Below are 17804 nucleotides of genomic sequence, written 5' to 3'. Positions count from 1 at the left end.
GTTCTTCAGAAAGAGATCTGGGGGTCATAGTGAACCACAAGCTGAATATGAGTCAAATGTAAGACGGTTAAAAGAAAAAGCAAACATCATTCAGGAGGGATGTATTAGCAGGGGTGTTGTAAGCAAGACACAAGAAGTAATTCTCCTGCTCTACTCCATGCTGATTAGGCCCCAGCTGGAGTATTGTGTTCAGTTCTGGGTTCAGTTCAGTTTCTTTCATTTCAGGAAAGATGTGGACAAATTGGAGAAAGTCCAGAGAAGAGCAATAAAAACCATTAAAAGTCTAGAAAACATGACCTATGAGGGAAGATGAAAAAAAAAAAGGGTTTGTTTAGTCTGGAGAAGAGAAGACTGAGAGGGGGCATAATAGTTTTCAAGTACATAAAAGGTTGTTACAAAGAGGAGGGTGAACAATTGTTTTCCTTAATCTCTGAGGATAGGATCAGAAGTAATAGGCTTAAATTGCAGAAAGTACAATTTAGGTTGGACATTGGGAAAAAATTCCTGTCAGGGTGGTTAAGAACTGGAATAAATTGCCCAGGGAGGTTGTGGGATCTCCATCACTGGAGATTTTTAAGAGCAGGTTAACCAAACACCTGTCAAGGATGATCTAGATCAGGGATCGGCAACCTTTGGCACGCGGCCCACCAGGGTAAACCCCCTGGCGGGCTGGGCCGGTTTGTTTACCTGCCGCGTCCGCAGGTTCGGCCAATCGCAGCTCTCACTAGCCACGGTTCACTGCTCCAGGCCAATGGGGGCTGTGGGAATCAGTGGCCAGCACATCCCTCGGCCTGCGCCACTTCCCGCAGCCCCTATTGGCCTGGAGCGGCGAACCGCAGCCAGTGGGAGCTGTGATCGGCTGAACCTGCGGACGCAGCAGGTAAACAAACCGGCCCAGCCCACCAGGGGGCTTACTCTGGCGGGCCGCGTGCCAAAGGTTGCCAATCCCTGACCTAGATAATACTTAGTCCTGCCATGATTGCAGGGGACTGGACTAGATGACCTCTCGAGGTCCCTTCCAATTCTATGATTCTACTGAAGTGAAATTACAGTATGTTCCTGTTGTGGTCTTTCCTCCTGAATCTTCTCTGGTTTCCAACCCTCTGCTTCTACACCTTCTTCCTTCATTGGCTGTTCTCCTTAATTTTCAGAATATCTCATTCCTACAGGATCAGAGAAGTAGGATGGCAGAGAGATCCAAGGTACCCCTGGCAAGTCTGTTCCAGCTGAGTTCAGTGATTACAACTATTTTTAAGAAGATAAAATTATCTATAAACATCTGTCCCAAATTTTTAAAATGTCTGCCTAAACATAATCCAGTCATTGTTTTATTAAACCAAAGTATTCGTGCTGGAGTGTCAAAAATCCATATCATATCCACAAGGGCATCTGCAACTCTGGTTAGCTAAAAAAAGTGGAAAAACTCATGTAGCCAGACAGCTTCCTACTGGCCCCACATAAAATGCTCTGTAGTAAAAGTCCAGAAGAAATTACACTAAAAAATGCTCCGTATTTGCCTATTTCAGATGATGCCATAGAGAACACCTCTGTGCTTTGTTACATTTGCCCAGTATTGGTCAATGCATACTCCTTTTTGAGAATTTTCCATTACAAATTAGAAAAATACATAGTTCTAGAGATTGGAGGTGGGCGGGGGGGGCGGGGGGGAGGTTGCAAGCAGGAAGACCACAAGAACAATTTACTAGCTCTTCAAGGAGAGAATGTATAATAGAACACTCTATACATTTTGGGGGCTACTTGTATGTTCGACTGGAATCTCACACAGTTCAACCTACTGTGTATATATTTAACAGAATCAGCATTTATAGGATCAAGTTTTTACTACAGTGTATGGGAAGCTCCAAGCTAAGCTTCAGTCATGTGCATGTAGCTAGGCATCACATGGACAATTCACCTTCTAATGTTTGTTTTTAAACTGGAATTTTCATATTAAACCTTTTTTATCCTTACCTGTATCAGTCTCGTTGAGATGAGTAAAGTGATCCAGCATGAATGTAAAAAAACTGGACAGCTGAATAAGAAAAAAAATACACTGATCAATTCAGGAGATCACACAAACATTAATGGTCTCTCATTTTTCTTTACTCTTTTCCCGCTAATTAGGACATTTAGGTGGAAAGATACAGAGGCACCTTGGATCCGTATCACTAGTTTATGATAACAATGCAACCTTGTCCTCCCGTAAGAGTTGCAACTTTCTCCCTCCTCCTTACTGCAGGCTAGTGGGCTAACGCTGATTCATAAACATACACGAATTAAATTCAACAAATTCCTTTAAAGCTAGTTGATACTATTCATCGTCAGAATAGAATGAACTTTAACTAAGCTTCATTAAACCATGTAAAACATGACCAAAAAGCAGCAGTGCAAGTAGGGGGGGTACAGTACCAGCAAGATATTTATAGCTGGTACGGCGAACCGGAAAGAGGAGGGGCAGAACATGGGGACGCTGGGCGGCCCCACACCGGCAGTTCCTCCATCGCAGCTGTACCGCCCCCAGCCCTTCCACGCAGGGTCTCCTCCATCTGTCCAGGAGCCCTGCCAGAGGACAGGGCTTGGGGGCAGTACAGCTGTGCTGGAGGAGCTGCTGGCGTGGGGCCGCCCGGTGGCCCCACGTTCTGCTCCTTTCACCACTGCGGTTCCGAAGGCTCAGTGGGAGGAGGACAGAACCCCCACCTCACCAGGTAAGGGCGGTGGATCATAGAGAGGGGACAGGGAGAGTATGGGGGCCCTGGACGGGGGGCAGGGCGGGGAGAAGTCATATGGAGGGTCACGTGAGGAGGTCACGTGCCCCCCATACTGGTAAGAAATGGATTCCACTTGCACATTTGCACAAATGGACCACATTTTGAAATCCAGCACTGCCTGTTGAAATACAGTATTGACTATAGTCATTTTTAATGTTTTGTAAGAATTCATTTAAAACACACACGATTAAAAAATGTTAAACGCTTACCAAAAAATTAAACTGTATTTGTAAAGAAAAGTGTGAGAAATGTAGAAAAATGTGGGGGCAAAGAATTTTCCACCTTGTTCTTGTGGTTACGCCAGTGAACACCCCAGAGGCAGATTAAGGTCTCCTGTGGCCCTGGCCCAGAGCAAGTGGGGAGGCCCCAGAGATGGAACGGTGTCCACACCCCACCCTTGCTGCCTGCGGCCCCACCCCATTCCACTCTTCCGTGGCCCCTCCTCCCATTCCCTTTCTGCTACCCCCCCCCCACACACACACACACTGTGTCCCCAGGACTGGAGAAGCTCCATCCCCCCAGCCTCAGCCCTGGGTCCACAGTAGGGAATGAGAGCTACTCCAGCCCTGAGACCCTGGGAGGGAAAGAGAGCTACTCCAGTCCCAGGGCTCCAGCTGGGGTCAGAGTGCTGGGACTTCCCCTGCCCACCCCACGGTTTCTACTAGGGCTCTGGGCTCTGCTGCCCCACAGCAGATTTCTGCTGGGGCACCCATTTTTCCGGAGCCCCCAGTTTGCTGGGGCCCCCAGGTACAGGCCCCGTGGCCCATTGGATAATCTTCCACTGCCACCACTCTCTTTAAAATGTTGATTAGGATGATTATTTATTTGTATTACAGTAGCCCTATTGGGCTAGATGCTGTACAAATAGTGAGAGATAATATCTGCCCTGAGGCACTGACAAACTAGAGTGTGAGAAAGGAAATATTTTACATTATTTTATTGCACTGAGGCACAGAGAAGTTAATTGTCTTGCCCAAGATCACACAGGAAGTCTGTGGCAGAGCCAGGAATTAAATCCAGACCTCCTTAGTCCCAGTTCAGAGCCTTAATTACAAAACCTTTCTCAGTTAACAAACAAATGGATTACAGGCAAAAAGCTATATAAACTTAACTTTTTGGTAAGCATCCAAAACATCCACAGGATTAGACAGGATTTTTTGTAAACATACAAGTAATATAATCCCTCCTGCTTCAGGGCATAAAATAACCACTAACTGGTGGAGGGTTAGGAAGAAACTTCCCCTATAAGCATGTTATTCCATAATTTTAACTACAGAGTTCATGCACCTTCTTTTGAAGCTTCTGATACTGGCCACTGTCAGAGACAGGTTACTGCATTGGATGGAACAGTGGTCCAGTCTGGTATGGCAATTTCCACATTCCCATTTTTAAGCAAATCAGGAAATTGGAGAGACAAAAAATTCAGTTGGGACACAACTGGGAAGTTGCAACCCACACATGCAGTTATCCGTTTTGTTTGTGCAGCTTAGGGATGCATTTTTGGAAAGTGTGGCCTTCATGTTTCACCATAAGAACCCAGAAGTACAGACCTGTAGCTGAGCTTGTTCTTCAGCATATTCAATTGACTGAAAGATGCTAAGAGCATATTGTCGCCTCATCTCCAACCGGGCCATGTAACACCGATACCACCTCTGAATGAGGATAGCTGCTTTAATTGCTGCCAAAACATAAAGCGACAAAAGTACAATGAAACACAGTTACCGTGCAGCTACTGTGAAAACAGAAAGGGGCCAAGTTTCCACACACCCTCCTCCCCAGAGCCCAGCCCAGACACCCACCCCCTCCCCTCCCAGAGCCCAGCTGTGGGGTCCCCCAGAGCCCAGTAATGCCCCCACCACCAGTCCAGACACCCACTCCCCTCTCCCCCAGAGCCCAGGGATCCAGAGGGAGAACAGCCTGATGCTCACTCCCAGGCTTGCATGATGGAATGTCCTGCGCACTGCACAGTTGCCAACTTTCACACGGTAAATAAGCACCCCGACTTTCACAATAAGCCAAAAATAAAGCTAATCCCATTTCAAAACAAGCCAATCCCTAAGAACCCCAACACTCTATGTGACTAGATCACCCCCCAGCGTGCAGTCTGGGACTGTGGTGGGCCTATTGTGCACCCCGACTCTCTCATCCTCTTGCCCCCCCCTTGCCCCTGCTTGCCGGGAGCCAATCTAAAAAAAGAAGCAACAAGCCAAACAAGCTACAAGCCAGAAACTAACCAACAAGCAACTCACAAGCCAATTAAGCCAAAAACAAGCCCAGTTTCTGTGATTTCTCCACTGGGTTGGCATGTCTGGTGCAACGCCCTCCTCCTTCCCTTAGGGTGTGCGAAGAACTGCAGCTGCTGGAAACCCTCCAGCTCCTCCTCCTCTTTCCCCTCCTCCCAGGCAGTGGCTTCTATGTGCGAGTTGGGCTCAGCAGGGTCCAGCGGCCCCCTAGTGGCAGTCACCAGCCCATTTTTGTGGGAGAAAGGAAATTCTGCGCAAAACCCCATTAATTTCTGAAAAAATCTGCATTGCGCAATAGCACAGAATTCCCCCAGGAGTACTAGTGGAGACACATAAGAGTCCTTTTGCCAGTATAGTTTATACCAGTTCCCTGAACAGAATAAAATATACCAGCAAAATGACATTTTTGCTGGAATAACTGCATCTACACTAGGACTATGTACACACTGCAGCTTAGGCTGGCATAAATTGTGTCGCTCAGGGATGTGAATAAGCCACCACCCCGAGCGACCTAAGCACCAATGTGGACAGCGCTCTGTCAGCAGGAGAGCTTCTCATGCTGACAGAGCTACCGCCGCTTGTGGGGGCTGAAGTCATGAAGTCGAAGGAAGAGCTGTCTCCCATCAGCTCAGAGTGTCTGCACTAGCCGTGCTACACCAGTGCAGCTGCCCCGATGCCGCTGCGCTGCTGTGAACTCTGTAGTGTAGCCATAGCCTTGGACTTTTGCCAGCATAGCTATGTTGGTTGGGCAGAGGCTTTTTCCACATACCTAACTGAGGAATGTCTACACAATCAATAGCTTTCCCCATTCTCCTCTCCCCACCCCCTGATCATTAAAGGGACTGCATCGAGTAGTTATTATTATTTATATTGCCATAACACCTAGACTTGGATTTAAACCTGGAGAATGGTCAGTTTAGATGAGCTATTACCAGCAGGAGAGTGAGTTTGTGTGTGTATGGGGGTGGGGGGGATGTGAGAAAACCTTGATCTATGCAGGAAATAGCCCGACTTGATTATGTAAAGAGTTGTCACTTTGGATGGGCTAGCACCAGCAGGAGAGTGAATTTGTGTGGGGGGGTGGAGGGTGAGAAAACCTGGATTTGTGCTGGAAATGGCCCACCTGTTGATCACTTTAGATAAGCTATTACCAGCAGGACAGTGGGGTGGGAGGAGGTATTGTTTCATGATTTCTGTGTGTATATAAAGTCTGCTGCAGTTTCCACGGTAAACATCTGATGAAGTGAGCTGTAGCTCACGAAAGCTCATGCTCAAATAAATTGGTTAGTCTCTAAGGTGCCACAAGTACTCCTTTTCTTTTTGCGAATACAGACTAACACGGCTGTTCCTCTGAAACCAGTCATGGACTGTGATCCCTTTAGGCACTGTACAAATACAAAACAAAAGACAGCCCTGTCCCAAAGAGCTTATAGCCTAGGTAATGTGATGGTTAAAGTTAATGTTACTCTAAATTCTGGTTAAAATGTAACCCTCTTACTAATGGGCTCATCCCATACAGCACCAGACACTGAGTGTTACAAGTATTAAGTGCAGGGTGTTAAACTGGCGAGCAGAAGAAGGAGAGCATTCATTTAAAATATCTGTGCCACTGCGTCACTGTTCCTCATCTGTAAAATGAGCAGAAAAATCCCCCCCTCCCCATGCTCATTCTGTTTTGCAGACTGCAAGCTCTACCTTCAAACAGGGTAGGGACTCTTTCTTACTACACATATGTACAGCACCAAGCACCATGAAGCTTTGCTTCCTGATTGAGTCTTTAAGCACTATTATAATGCAAATAATAATAAAGCTTGTGCAAGGCATGTGAAGGGGAAATCGAGCCATCTCCAGGAGCACTGTGCAAAGGCTAGGCACATTCTAGCTCTATGCCAAGCACCACTGGCATATACCACTGTGTGACATATTTTTTGAACAAGGAAAGTGCCGGCATTAACTTTTAACTGAATTTTTACCCAAGCACCAAAGAGATTTGTCAACCAAACAGACTAACTGACATTAAGCAAGAAATTAAACAAAACACTGTTTTGCAGACTAATCATTCTGTAGTGCAATTATTGAATCTGACCATCATTGAGGTAGCTCTGTTTTATCTCAGTTTCTTTTTAACTACTTGAGTCATTCTGCCTTAACCAATGTTTAAAAGCCAGGAATCCTTTAAAAAAGAGCATTTAAAACAAAATTTAATCTAAGCTACTACTTGACAACAGGAATGGGGGAAAAAGTGCAACCCTTTAATTCTCTTTCATTGTTAACAGAGGATGACAAGGCTAACAAATGACATAGACGCAGCACCTACCTCTCTCTGACTTTTTTGCCCGACTCCCAGTCACAGAAGTGCCACATCCCATGGCTCTAGTACAGACTGTCCATCAATTTAATTTCTCTTCATAGGCAATGGGTTTTTCTCATCCAACCATGTTACAAGCATTTCCTTTATGTTCCACTTATGATGCAATGAACCACCCCAAGCTGATTCACTCCTGTTATTAGCTCTAATGAGGAAGAGGAGCAGAGGAGGTAATAAAAAAGAAAGTGGTTAATAGCATACTATCTACCGTGCAACTCAGCAGAGATCATTAAAGCTCGTTATGAAATACTGTACGTCATGTGATGTGGAAACTGAACCTCACAAACAGTGTAGGGTTATTTTCCAGAACTCAGCAGCAGTAGCCGCCTATTGCTGTTGCCTGCGTTTGGGTCAGATGAACATCTATGAATAAAGTTTCCTCTTCTGAACAAAATGCTACATACTGGCTGAAAAGCAATATCTACCAGTGAGCTATTGAAAGCTTTCCTACCAGTGACAGGAAACTACAGAGAAATTACTTTTGCTATTGTGATTTGAAAAGTAGTGCATCAGAACTTAAAGCATTTAAAATTAAATGGAAATGATACTACAACTATTAAACCAAGAAAATACATTTTAAGATGACTCACCTTACCATTTACCAGTACACTGCACTTAATCCCTCATCGCACCATAATGCTGTTTACCAGTTCTTCTGAGTACAGAAGAAGCTCTTAAATGTACACTTAGTTAAAATCATATCTCAAATTCACTTGAACACAATATAAGGTGACCCCTTGAAAAGTTTTAGCAGCAGATATAATGCTGTAGTGAGGTGTCTCATAATAAGAATTCACCTATTTTTACTAAATGTACCACAGCACATTTACTATGAATCATGATAAACAAAACCAAAGTAATTTTGTCAAATAAATGAACAAAGTACATTTTATAATGCAGTCTTCTGGGTTTTTCTTTGTGTTTGTTCACCGACTCACTAACTCACATCATTCACAAATTTGCAACGTGTCTCCTAGTCAATGAGTTCAAATTAGTGAATTTCACTGTAAAATAAATGTGGTGACATTTTTTGAGCACTACACAATTCTATAGAGCCTTATGATTGTTGGGGTTTATTTTAGCCTGAACACCTTATCTGATCATACTTTTACTTCTCCTTCCTTTGGTTGTGTATGAGTCTGTAGCATAGACTGCATAGCTAAATTATTGTGCCCATTATATTGAATATCCTTTCAAAAGGTTTCAAAACAAAAAGCAAAACACCCTCTCCAGCCAACCTAAATGTGACTACATAAATAATAGAATGAATGCTTGACTAGTGCTCTTTTGCTTCTATTTTACTGTTATGATAAACAAGATAAAAGGCATGAAGAGGCAGATAAAGGCAAAAATGTTATACCAACTAGTGCAGTCTATAAAGTTACTGTATTTGCAAGACCATAAAGTAGGACACTACTGTTGCAACATTTTTTATAGTCCCAAAATACGCCTACAAAAGACAAAAGTATGCTTTAAAAATCTACGCCAGTGTTGCGACTGCCGAGCTTCTGAAGGCAGTGACATGAAACATACTTCACAGAGCAGAGGGTTTTTTCTCGTAACTCCAGTGTTCTGAATGAGTTTATCGTGAAACACTGAACAAGTGATGTTAACATTCACTTTGAGGAAAACAACAGCTTTAATGCCTGCACTCATGCAGCTTCTCTCTTTGCTCCACTCAGTGTTCACAGCACTGAACACCACCTCCTAACGTGCCTTCCTAGGATTTTCACAGGTCATTAGGGGTCCAACTGACACAGCCAATCACATCTAAGTCCTGTTTTTCGAATTAGATGTCAATATCAAGGATATCACAACCCAGCCTCCATCTTGGACAGACCACAATCTCACTAAGGCGGTAATCTGAGCACTCCCAGCTCCCAGGTATCAAGAAAGACCGGTACAACCATGATGGCTCTTCAACTCCATCAAACTGCTAAAGGAGTGCAACACTCCGCCCACAGGACAAGTTGTTAAGGATGTTGTGAATCATCATAATTGTATACTAGCCTCAAACATTGACATATTCTCCCCCAAATGGCCCATTCCTTCCCATTGCCTCTTTGGTTTTCAGACACCTCTGTGCCAGATGAAAGAGAGCGAGGCAGAAACCTGAGCACCAATAATGGAAAATGAAGGCTGAAACATATAGGTTGAAACACAGAATTTTTCCAGGCCTACCCTGATCCTGGACATGGTCTTCCTACCAGCCTCCACTAAAGCTGCCAAATCCAACCTGAAGGAGCTGCTTCATCCATTCTGAATGCTTACTCCCTGCATCCGAGCTGAGCAGCAAGCACTGCGAAGGACCATCATTCTATTTTGCTGAAAAGTTCACGCACAAGCACTTTCAGGAAGTTTCTTAAACAGCATGGATCCACTTGGCCAATTTACAGCCCACCTGCATTCCAAGAGTTCAGTACATTCACTCACTGAGAAGTACTGGACACCCTAAAGAGTCTTGACCCAAGACCTGTGAATCCAACTTATGCCCTTTCTGACTGGTGTAAGATAGGCATGAGTAACTGGTGCCATTCCTGACTGAAATAGCCAATGCCATCTTCAGGAAAAGAACTGTCTCTTCCTCCTTCAAACATGCAAAAATCTGAATGATCCTGAACTAACCCACTCTGGATACTCCAGTTCTTACTAATTATCACCAGCGTCAAACCTTCTGTTCCTGAGCAAGCTCAGAGAAACTAGTCAAAGGCCAACTGCAAGCTTATCTAATTGAATCTAATATTCTAGACCCAGCAGAATCTGGACTCAGGCCAGGGCATGGAAGGGAAAACTTTTAGATGATCATCTGCTGCCAGTGGGTGGTGACATCCATTCTCATCCTCCCGGATGTCTCTGCAACATTCAAATCTTTCAACCATTAGATATTCCTGCCTCAGCTGAGAGGGAAATACTGGTTTGAGTATACTAAAATGGTTTGAGTTCTCTTTGTAGGGATACACCCAAAGAATAGCAATGGAAGACTGCACCTGAATCCCTAGGCTACTCACCTGTGGAGTTCCACAAAGATCATTTCTCTTTCTCTAGTCCTACTCAATGTTTACATGAAGCTGCTAGGTGAAATAGAAAGACCACTTGGACTCAAATGCCACCAATATGCAGATCATCACAGCTCTACTTGTTCTTCACCACCACCACCAAGCTGGCTTAGTGCTTTGATATCAGCTCATGGATGAAGAACAGCTGATGAAAGCTGAACCCAAGCAAGACATGGGTGGGCAGAGGAAAGCATTTTGAAGAGTTTGCCACTAGACTATATTGTAGTCTCCATTGGTTGAAGGTACACACCCACAATCAGTGAATTCAGTCTGTAGTTTAGGAGTGGGGAAGTGGGATACCGAGAGGAAGCACGAGCAGGAGCGCGTGAGAGGGGAGGGCTCCTGCCTCATACTGAGAAAGAGGGGCGATCAGCAGGTTCTCAAGTGCCTATACACAAATGCATGAAGCTTGGGAGCTTTGACTCCCTCGGGGAACTGATGGGTAAGATCCCCTGGGAGAATAACATGAGGGGGAAAGGAGTCCAGGAGAGTTGGCTGTATTTTAAAGAATCCTTATTGAGGTTACAGGGACAAACCATCCCGATGTGTAGAAAGAATAGTAAATATGGCAGGCGACCAGCTTGGCTTAACAGTGAAATCCTTGCTGATCTTAAATACAAAAAAGAAGCTTACAAGAAGTGGAAGATTGGACAAATGACCAGGGATGAGTATAAAAATATTGCTCGGGCATGCAGGAGTGAAATCAGGAAGGCCAAATCACACCTGGAGTTGCAGCTAGCAAGAGATATTAAGAGTAACAAGAAGGGTTTCTTCAGATATGTTAGCAACAAGAAGAAAGTCAAGGAAAGTGTGGGCCCCTTACTGAAGGAGGGAGGCAACCTAGTGACAGAGGATGTGGAAAAAGCTAATGTACTCAATGCTTTTTTTGCCTCTGTCTTCACGAACAAGGTCAGCTCCCAGACTACTGCACTGGGCAGCACAGCATGGGGAGGAGGAGACCAGTCCTCTGTTGAGAAAGAAGTGGTTTGAAGCTTTGAGCAGGGGGTTGGACTAGATGACCTTCTGAGGTCCCTTCCAACCCTGATATTCTATGATTCTATGTGGCTGGATGGTGATGATTCTATGATTCTATGAGTGCTTCTGGATTCCTTGCTGATGCTAAGCTCTCACATAGCAACATCCCCGAGTAATGCTTCTCATCATCTCTAGTTGGTTAGGAGACTCCATCCCATCTTGGTGAAGGATGATCTGGCCTAGGGTTATTCACACCTTTGTCTCCTCTTGACTGGACTACAACAGTGCAATATTCCAGGTAATGAATCCTTCATCACTTACAAAACCCCAGCTGATACAGAACACTGCAGCACTTCTCTGCAACAAAGGCTACTGGGAGCACATCTAATCTGTGTTCCACTCTCTAATGTGGATTCCCATAGAATATCAAGTCAAGTTCAAGGTTTTGATCCTTATTTTCAAGGTGCTCAATGGCCTGGGCCCAGGGTATCTAAAAGATTGCCTAATGTTCCAAAATGAAGATTGGTCAACAACTCCACTCCTCTGGCACAATAGAACACTCTACAATAAGGGTAAAGTTTGTTTGTGCAGGAGACAACTTTCCCTGAGACGGGTCTGAAACTCCCCCGTGAGCGAGCTCCCCTAGGAACTAAGGATTATCACAAACCTCACCACCTTCCACTCCGAAGAAGTGCACCTGGCACTTGATCTGCCTTTAAAGCAGTGAGTACATTAAAAAAAAATCCCCACAACACAAAATCTTACCAACTCTGTACATATAGTTATTCCACCAGGGGGGAAAATGAGAGAGAACAAGCCACATATGACACTTTAGTCACAACACTTAACAGGCCGCTGGAAGGTGCTCAGATACCATGGTGATGAAGTAGCAACCTATTTAGAACAGAAAAGGAGTTCCACTGGACTATTTACTCCTGATAAATACTGAGCAAATATTACCAGTGTAGCAATGTGTCTTAAACAAACAAACAAAAACAAAAAAAATAATAAAAACTTAACAATTTTACTGACGAAATGAAAAACTAGGGCTTTCCTGTTTCAAAAGGAGTTTCTAGGATACCAGTAAATCATATGAAAAAGCAGGACATAGGGTAGTTAGCATTCTAGCTGCTGTTTTTAAAGAAAACATGCTTTCATAAGGCAGACAATAGAACAACTTTTGGGTCAATGAGGGTAAGCAGGTTTCCTGGGGAATCTCTGGGGAGGGGTTAATGCAAAGTGCACAACCCCAGTTATGCAAAACCCCAGACTTTTGAAGCTATGTCCTGAGGAAAGGGCCACTGACTAGGTGATTATCTGTTCCCAGAGCCTGGAGATACACTCTAGGCCTGAGCTCTATAAAGAAACAGCTGAACTGTCCAATCAGGATGTGGAAAGACTGACACCTACCAAAGTCCTATATTGGAGTTGGTGTGGCCTCTGGTAAGCATCTAACATGCAAGTAGGTTCTTTTATTGATTTTTTATGTTGTCTCTGTAATGGTTTTACCCTAAGAATAAATGCAGTTTTCTTTGTGAAGGCTGGCTGGTAACCGGTATACACTGTTGAAGTGTTTACACCAAAACTAAAGCACCCAAACTAGTGGGCACATTTGAAAACTCATGTTTGACTTTTAATGAAATTAGATGGCAAGGCTTTTAAGGCAGGGAGTGCACCTGTTTTATAAAAAACAGCATATATTCGCAGCACTATATTAGTTATGATATAAGCTGATGAGCCCACGGGCTGCCAGATATAAGACAGAGCAGGCCTGAGGATCCAAAAGCCATACAAATGAAAGCCACTAGCCTCTTTCTTACCTCTCACTCTTCCCCTGTCGCCAGGGCTTAATTTTTGCCAGGGCTTAGCCCTGGCATCTCTAGGCTTGGCAGTTCATAGCCCCAGCACCTCTGGGCTTGATGTGTCAGTTATGAAAATAAAAAAAAATTGCTTGAGCCCCAGCACCTCTTTCATTACAAATTAAGCACTGCCTATCACTGTTGCCCTGCGTGTTCCTTCTGTTTCTTCCTCACTTTCATAAATGAAGATTGAAGAGTTGTATTGGTTTTTATGAGGACAGGATCCCTGCTGGGATGCAGCTTAATTTATGCTACATTGTACTTCCCCTGCAGGTTGTTTCAGTGGGCATTCCCGTTGTGCAAGTCCTCTCCTTTCTCTCTCCCATTCCTATCTGTATTTCTATTACAGGGTATTTATGACGTCCTTCAATAACATTTGTTAGAAAAACATTTGTGGTTTGATGAATTATGAGAGGGAGACGGATTTTCTAGGAGCATCTGAGGGTGTACATTTCTCATTAGAGGTCTGGCTTTGGCACTGCTTATATTTTGATTCATTAAACATTCCACCAGTGCTTGTGGAAGACTACTTCAGTTAGAGTTTTTTCCGTGGAATTGAGGACTAGTGTACACATAAATGATAGGCTTGATCTTGATAGGATAAAATTTATAACATCTGGAAACCTTTCCTGAAATCTGTTCTGAGAGAGGCTAAATAAGACACTGGAGATTCAGGATATTATCTGTCTAGGTACTTACAGTATATGGCCCTCATCACTGTTGTACCTTAACCCCTGAAAAATACCTGTTTATCAAGGAAATTATACCACGTCCAACACTGTGACATTTCAGCACTTCTGTGAGTATAGCACCTCTTGTTGAGACCCTTGTAGATGATATTGTTTATTGACATATTGTTTATTATCAAACCATACTACTAAGTGATATTTACTGGAGCCTGGTGGGATAGACATGGTGAAATTAGGAGTAATTTTATTTTATTTTTCTTAGGGGTTGGAATAAAATGAAATCCTAGTGGTTCACTGAAAGAAAATCATCACTATAATCCTTTGTGTTGCACAGTGTTAATTTACTCAAATTTTTCTATGTAACTATGATTAAGCCTTCTGGCTCTGTAACATTACCTCTTTTTATTGTTTTGTATAGTATTTGCATCCACTATACTAGTCAGTGGCTATTTCATCTAGTGGTATGCGGTGCCAAAACCTGGGATTAGACCAACCATGAACTTCAGGAGGATCTGGATCCAAACTTCAGGCTCCAGGACCCATCTCTTGCACATCTTATGCATGTAACCCACTTGTTATGAATAAGTAATTTTAAAAAGCATTTAACATTTTTTAAACAGAACATTTAAAAATAGTTAAGAAAATGCATTGGGTGATGGGATATTCATAAGAGAAACCTCTCATGTGTCCACTATAGATGCTATTGCCCTTGGAGAAACCTACACATATTGCCATAGTTTAAGAGAAGAATACTATTATTACCTGATTCATGGTCCATTTTGATCAATTTCACAGTCATGGGATTTAAAAAATTGTAAATGTCATGATTTCAGCTATTTAAATCTGAAATTTCATGGTGTTGTAACTGTAGGGGTCCTGACCCAAAAAGGATTGGGGGTGGGTGGGTGTTGCAAGGTTATTGTAGGGGGGTTTGCAGTACTGCTACTCTTACTTCTGTGTTGCTGCTGGAGGCAGCGCTGCCTGCAGAGCTGGGCCCTCAGTCAGCCACCCCCACTCTTTTGATGCCCAGCTCTGAAGGCAGCAGCGCAGAAGGATGGCATGGTATGGTATGGCATTGCCACCCTTACCTGTGCGCTGCTGTTGGCGGAGTGCTGCCTTCAGAGCTGGGTGCCCAGCCAGCAGCTGCCGCGCTCTGACTGCCCAGCTCTGAAGGCAGCGCAGAAGTAAGGGTGGCAACACTGTGACCTCCCTAAAAAACCTTGCAACCCTCCTGAAACTCCCTTTTGGGTCAGAGCACCCAATTTGAGAAACACTACTTTCCCATTAGACCAGATTTCACAGGGGGAGACCAGATTTCCCGGTCCATGACACGTTTTTCATGGTCTTGAATTTGGTAGAGCCCTATCTATAATCAAGATTGAAGAAAACCTGCAATAAGTCATTTATGGCTTGATTCTGCATATTGTTAAACACACTCAAATTCCCTTTGGTTTAATGGAAGTTGAAGGTGCTCAGAACTTCAGAAGACTACATCCTTAAAATCAACAGTGATGTACCTGAGAACGATAACTTTTAAGCTAAGAAGAAGAGGATGTAAACAATAGCTTATGAAGAGAAATAAGTATTTTATCTACTGATTCTTTATCTGATAAGGTATACAAGACATGATTAGCATCTCTATTTAAGTGATTTGCAGTGACTATATATGTGAATGGAAGAAATCAAATACCGGTACTTTCTGTTCAATATATTGTAAATAAAAATAAATATTTCATGTAACAGCCAGTTAATTTCTTGAGCCTGTTTAGGGATAGGAAGCTAGGGTCAATATTGAATTGACTGAACTGTTTCTGTGCATTGCTATGGGTGATGCATCTCAAAGACCAGGCCAGGAACCAATCAAGAACAAATGTAGTAAGCTATCTGAAAGCCAATAAAGTCAACTCCAAATTCCTATGGATTGTGGAAAGTATAGTATTTTTGCTAACAAAAAACTAAGTGTAATATGTTCCAAAACTTCAGATCACAAAGCACTCTGTTCTCATCTACTCAGAACTTCTGGATAGCTGGTCCAATCAATTTTAAACTTTTTAAGATGAACCATTCTGATTTTTATCACAGCAGTAAGCAAAATAATCTATATTACCATACACATCCTGTCATTCACTGCACAAAGCTGTGATACAGTTAATTTCCTTTTTTTAAAAGTGAATTAAAAGTGATCTTAACCCCTTCCCCTCAAAGAAATTACCTGTTTTCTTCTGCTGCAGCAATGCAGAGGGCTTCCACAAAAGTGTCTTCAGGAGAATAAAAAAGCAGTCTCTTTTTGGAACCAGACGACATGACAGGGGTGCAGATCTGAAGGAGAATAGGTACTCTGGTTCCCTTTAGGGCTCTGAGGCTCACAGACTGCAATACTGGTGCCCTCCTTGCACTTACACAGCTTCCTGTGAGGAAATCTTTTAAGCACCGCTTAAAAAATGAATACAATAACACAAAGAGCTGCTTTCCATCTTCCAGCTTATTATGGGACCACAGGGCTGCAGACACAGAGCTAAACTGCATGGATGCTGTTGTTGGAGCTGTGTTGTCACTATGCTCCCTGAATCTCAAACGGAGAAAGGATGTGCCGAAGTTATCTGCTTCAAATCTGAAGTCACATGATCACTTTCCAGAACAGCCATTGCACAGTGACTATGAAACAACAATTTGCATCTGAGCAGCACTAGTACACAAAATATAACAGGGCGCTTAGGTCCTCCTGTGCCGTGAGCACCAATGTAAGGTCCCAGCTAGAGACACAGACTGCTAACTGCATTTAGCAGTATACCATTGTGTCTATCAGTTAGTGCTGGAATATTTTAGAAAACAATTATACTTTGTTATTGTGAGGCACTCAACAACTATGTTGAGGAACTTCATAGAAATGCCTATAAACTAAATACATTCAGTAAGCTAAATACATGCACTGTTTAGAGTGGACCAGTGCATTGTTTCCCCAACCCAGGCAGAGTGGGGAAATCAGATAGGGTCAGAGATGCACATGTGGGGCAAGTGGGGGCATGGTAGGACACATCATCCCCAATTCTACATGAACTTGCTACAAGCTGAGGCTTTATTAACAGCCTCAGGTTTATTAACTCCTGAGCTGAGCAAATCTCGGCTTCAAAATCCACCTTTAAAGAGTGTGGGAAGGTGAGCTGGGGGGCATTCCAGAAGCAGCCGTACCAAAAGAAGCCCTTTCAGCCTAGAGAATTGTAGGAGGCTAGGAGGGAGCACACTGCATTTGGTAGATCCTCAAGGTCTGCTAGGTTTCAGAGTAACAGCCGTGTTAGTCTGTATTCGCAAAAAGAAAAGGAGTACTTGTGGCACCTTAGAGACTAAGTGAGCTGTAGCTCACGAAAGCTTATGCTCAAATAAATTGGTTAGTCTCTAAGGTGCCATAAGGTCTGCTAGGATCTCAGGAGGCCAAATCCCCTGCTGCTTCCAGAGAAGGGTGTCAAACCCTCCTCCCTGCTCTGAATAAGGAATTCAGAGGAAACTCTGCAGGTTTCTTGGCCCCTACATATGTTTTCCTGTGTAAGCCATAATCTGACTTACATGTACACTGGTGTAAATCCAGACTGACTTCAGTGAAGTTACACTGGTATAAATTTGGAGTAAATGAAGACTGAATTAGGCTCAATGATCTATATTCTGCTCTCCCGTGTGGTTACACACGATTTGCAACATGCTCTAGAAATGCTTCTTCTGTGGGGGCTAATTCAGATCCTAAGCACAATGCAATGTGCATGCCATGATTCTTTATGAATTAAAAATTATTCTGCTTTTGTTTAACCATAGCATGGTGTCACGGCTTGAGGACATCAGAGCTTTACATGCTGC

General features: G+C 43.5%; 1 protein-coding gene across 1 annotated transcript in view; it reads right to left on the bottom strand.

Moving 5' to 3' along the window:
* PPEF1 (protein phosphatase with EF-hand domain 1) overlaps positions 1-16516 on the bottom strand; it is a 56715-nt gene extending 40199 nt beyond the window's left edge. The window contains exons 1-4 of the mRNA XM_073328038.1: positions 16171-16516; positions 7329-7524; positions 4319-4446; positions 1972-2032 (exon numbers count right to left, since the gene is read on the bottom strand). Of these exons, the coding sequence (XP_073184139.1) occupies positions 1972-2032; positions 4319-4446; positions 7329-7380 (241 nt within the window). The 5' untranslated portion in view covers positions 7381-7524; positions 16171-16516. The remainder of the gene's footprint in view (positions 1-1971; positions 2033-4318; positions 4447-7328; positions 7525-16170) is intronic.
* Between the last annotated feature and the right edge of the window lie 1288 nt (positions 16517-17804).

This window comes from Lepidochelys kempii, chromosome 1, assembly GCF_965140265.1.
Source record: "Lepidochelys kempii isolate rLepKem1 chromosome 1, rLepKem1.hap2, whole genome shotgun sequence".
NCBI classification, from domain to species: Eukaryota; Metazoa; Chordata; order Testudines; family Cheloniidae; genus Lepidochelys; species Lepidochelys kempii.
Note: the sequence above shows the minus strand (reverse complement) of the source record. Positions and strands in the feature narration are given on the sequence as shown.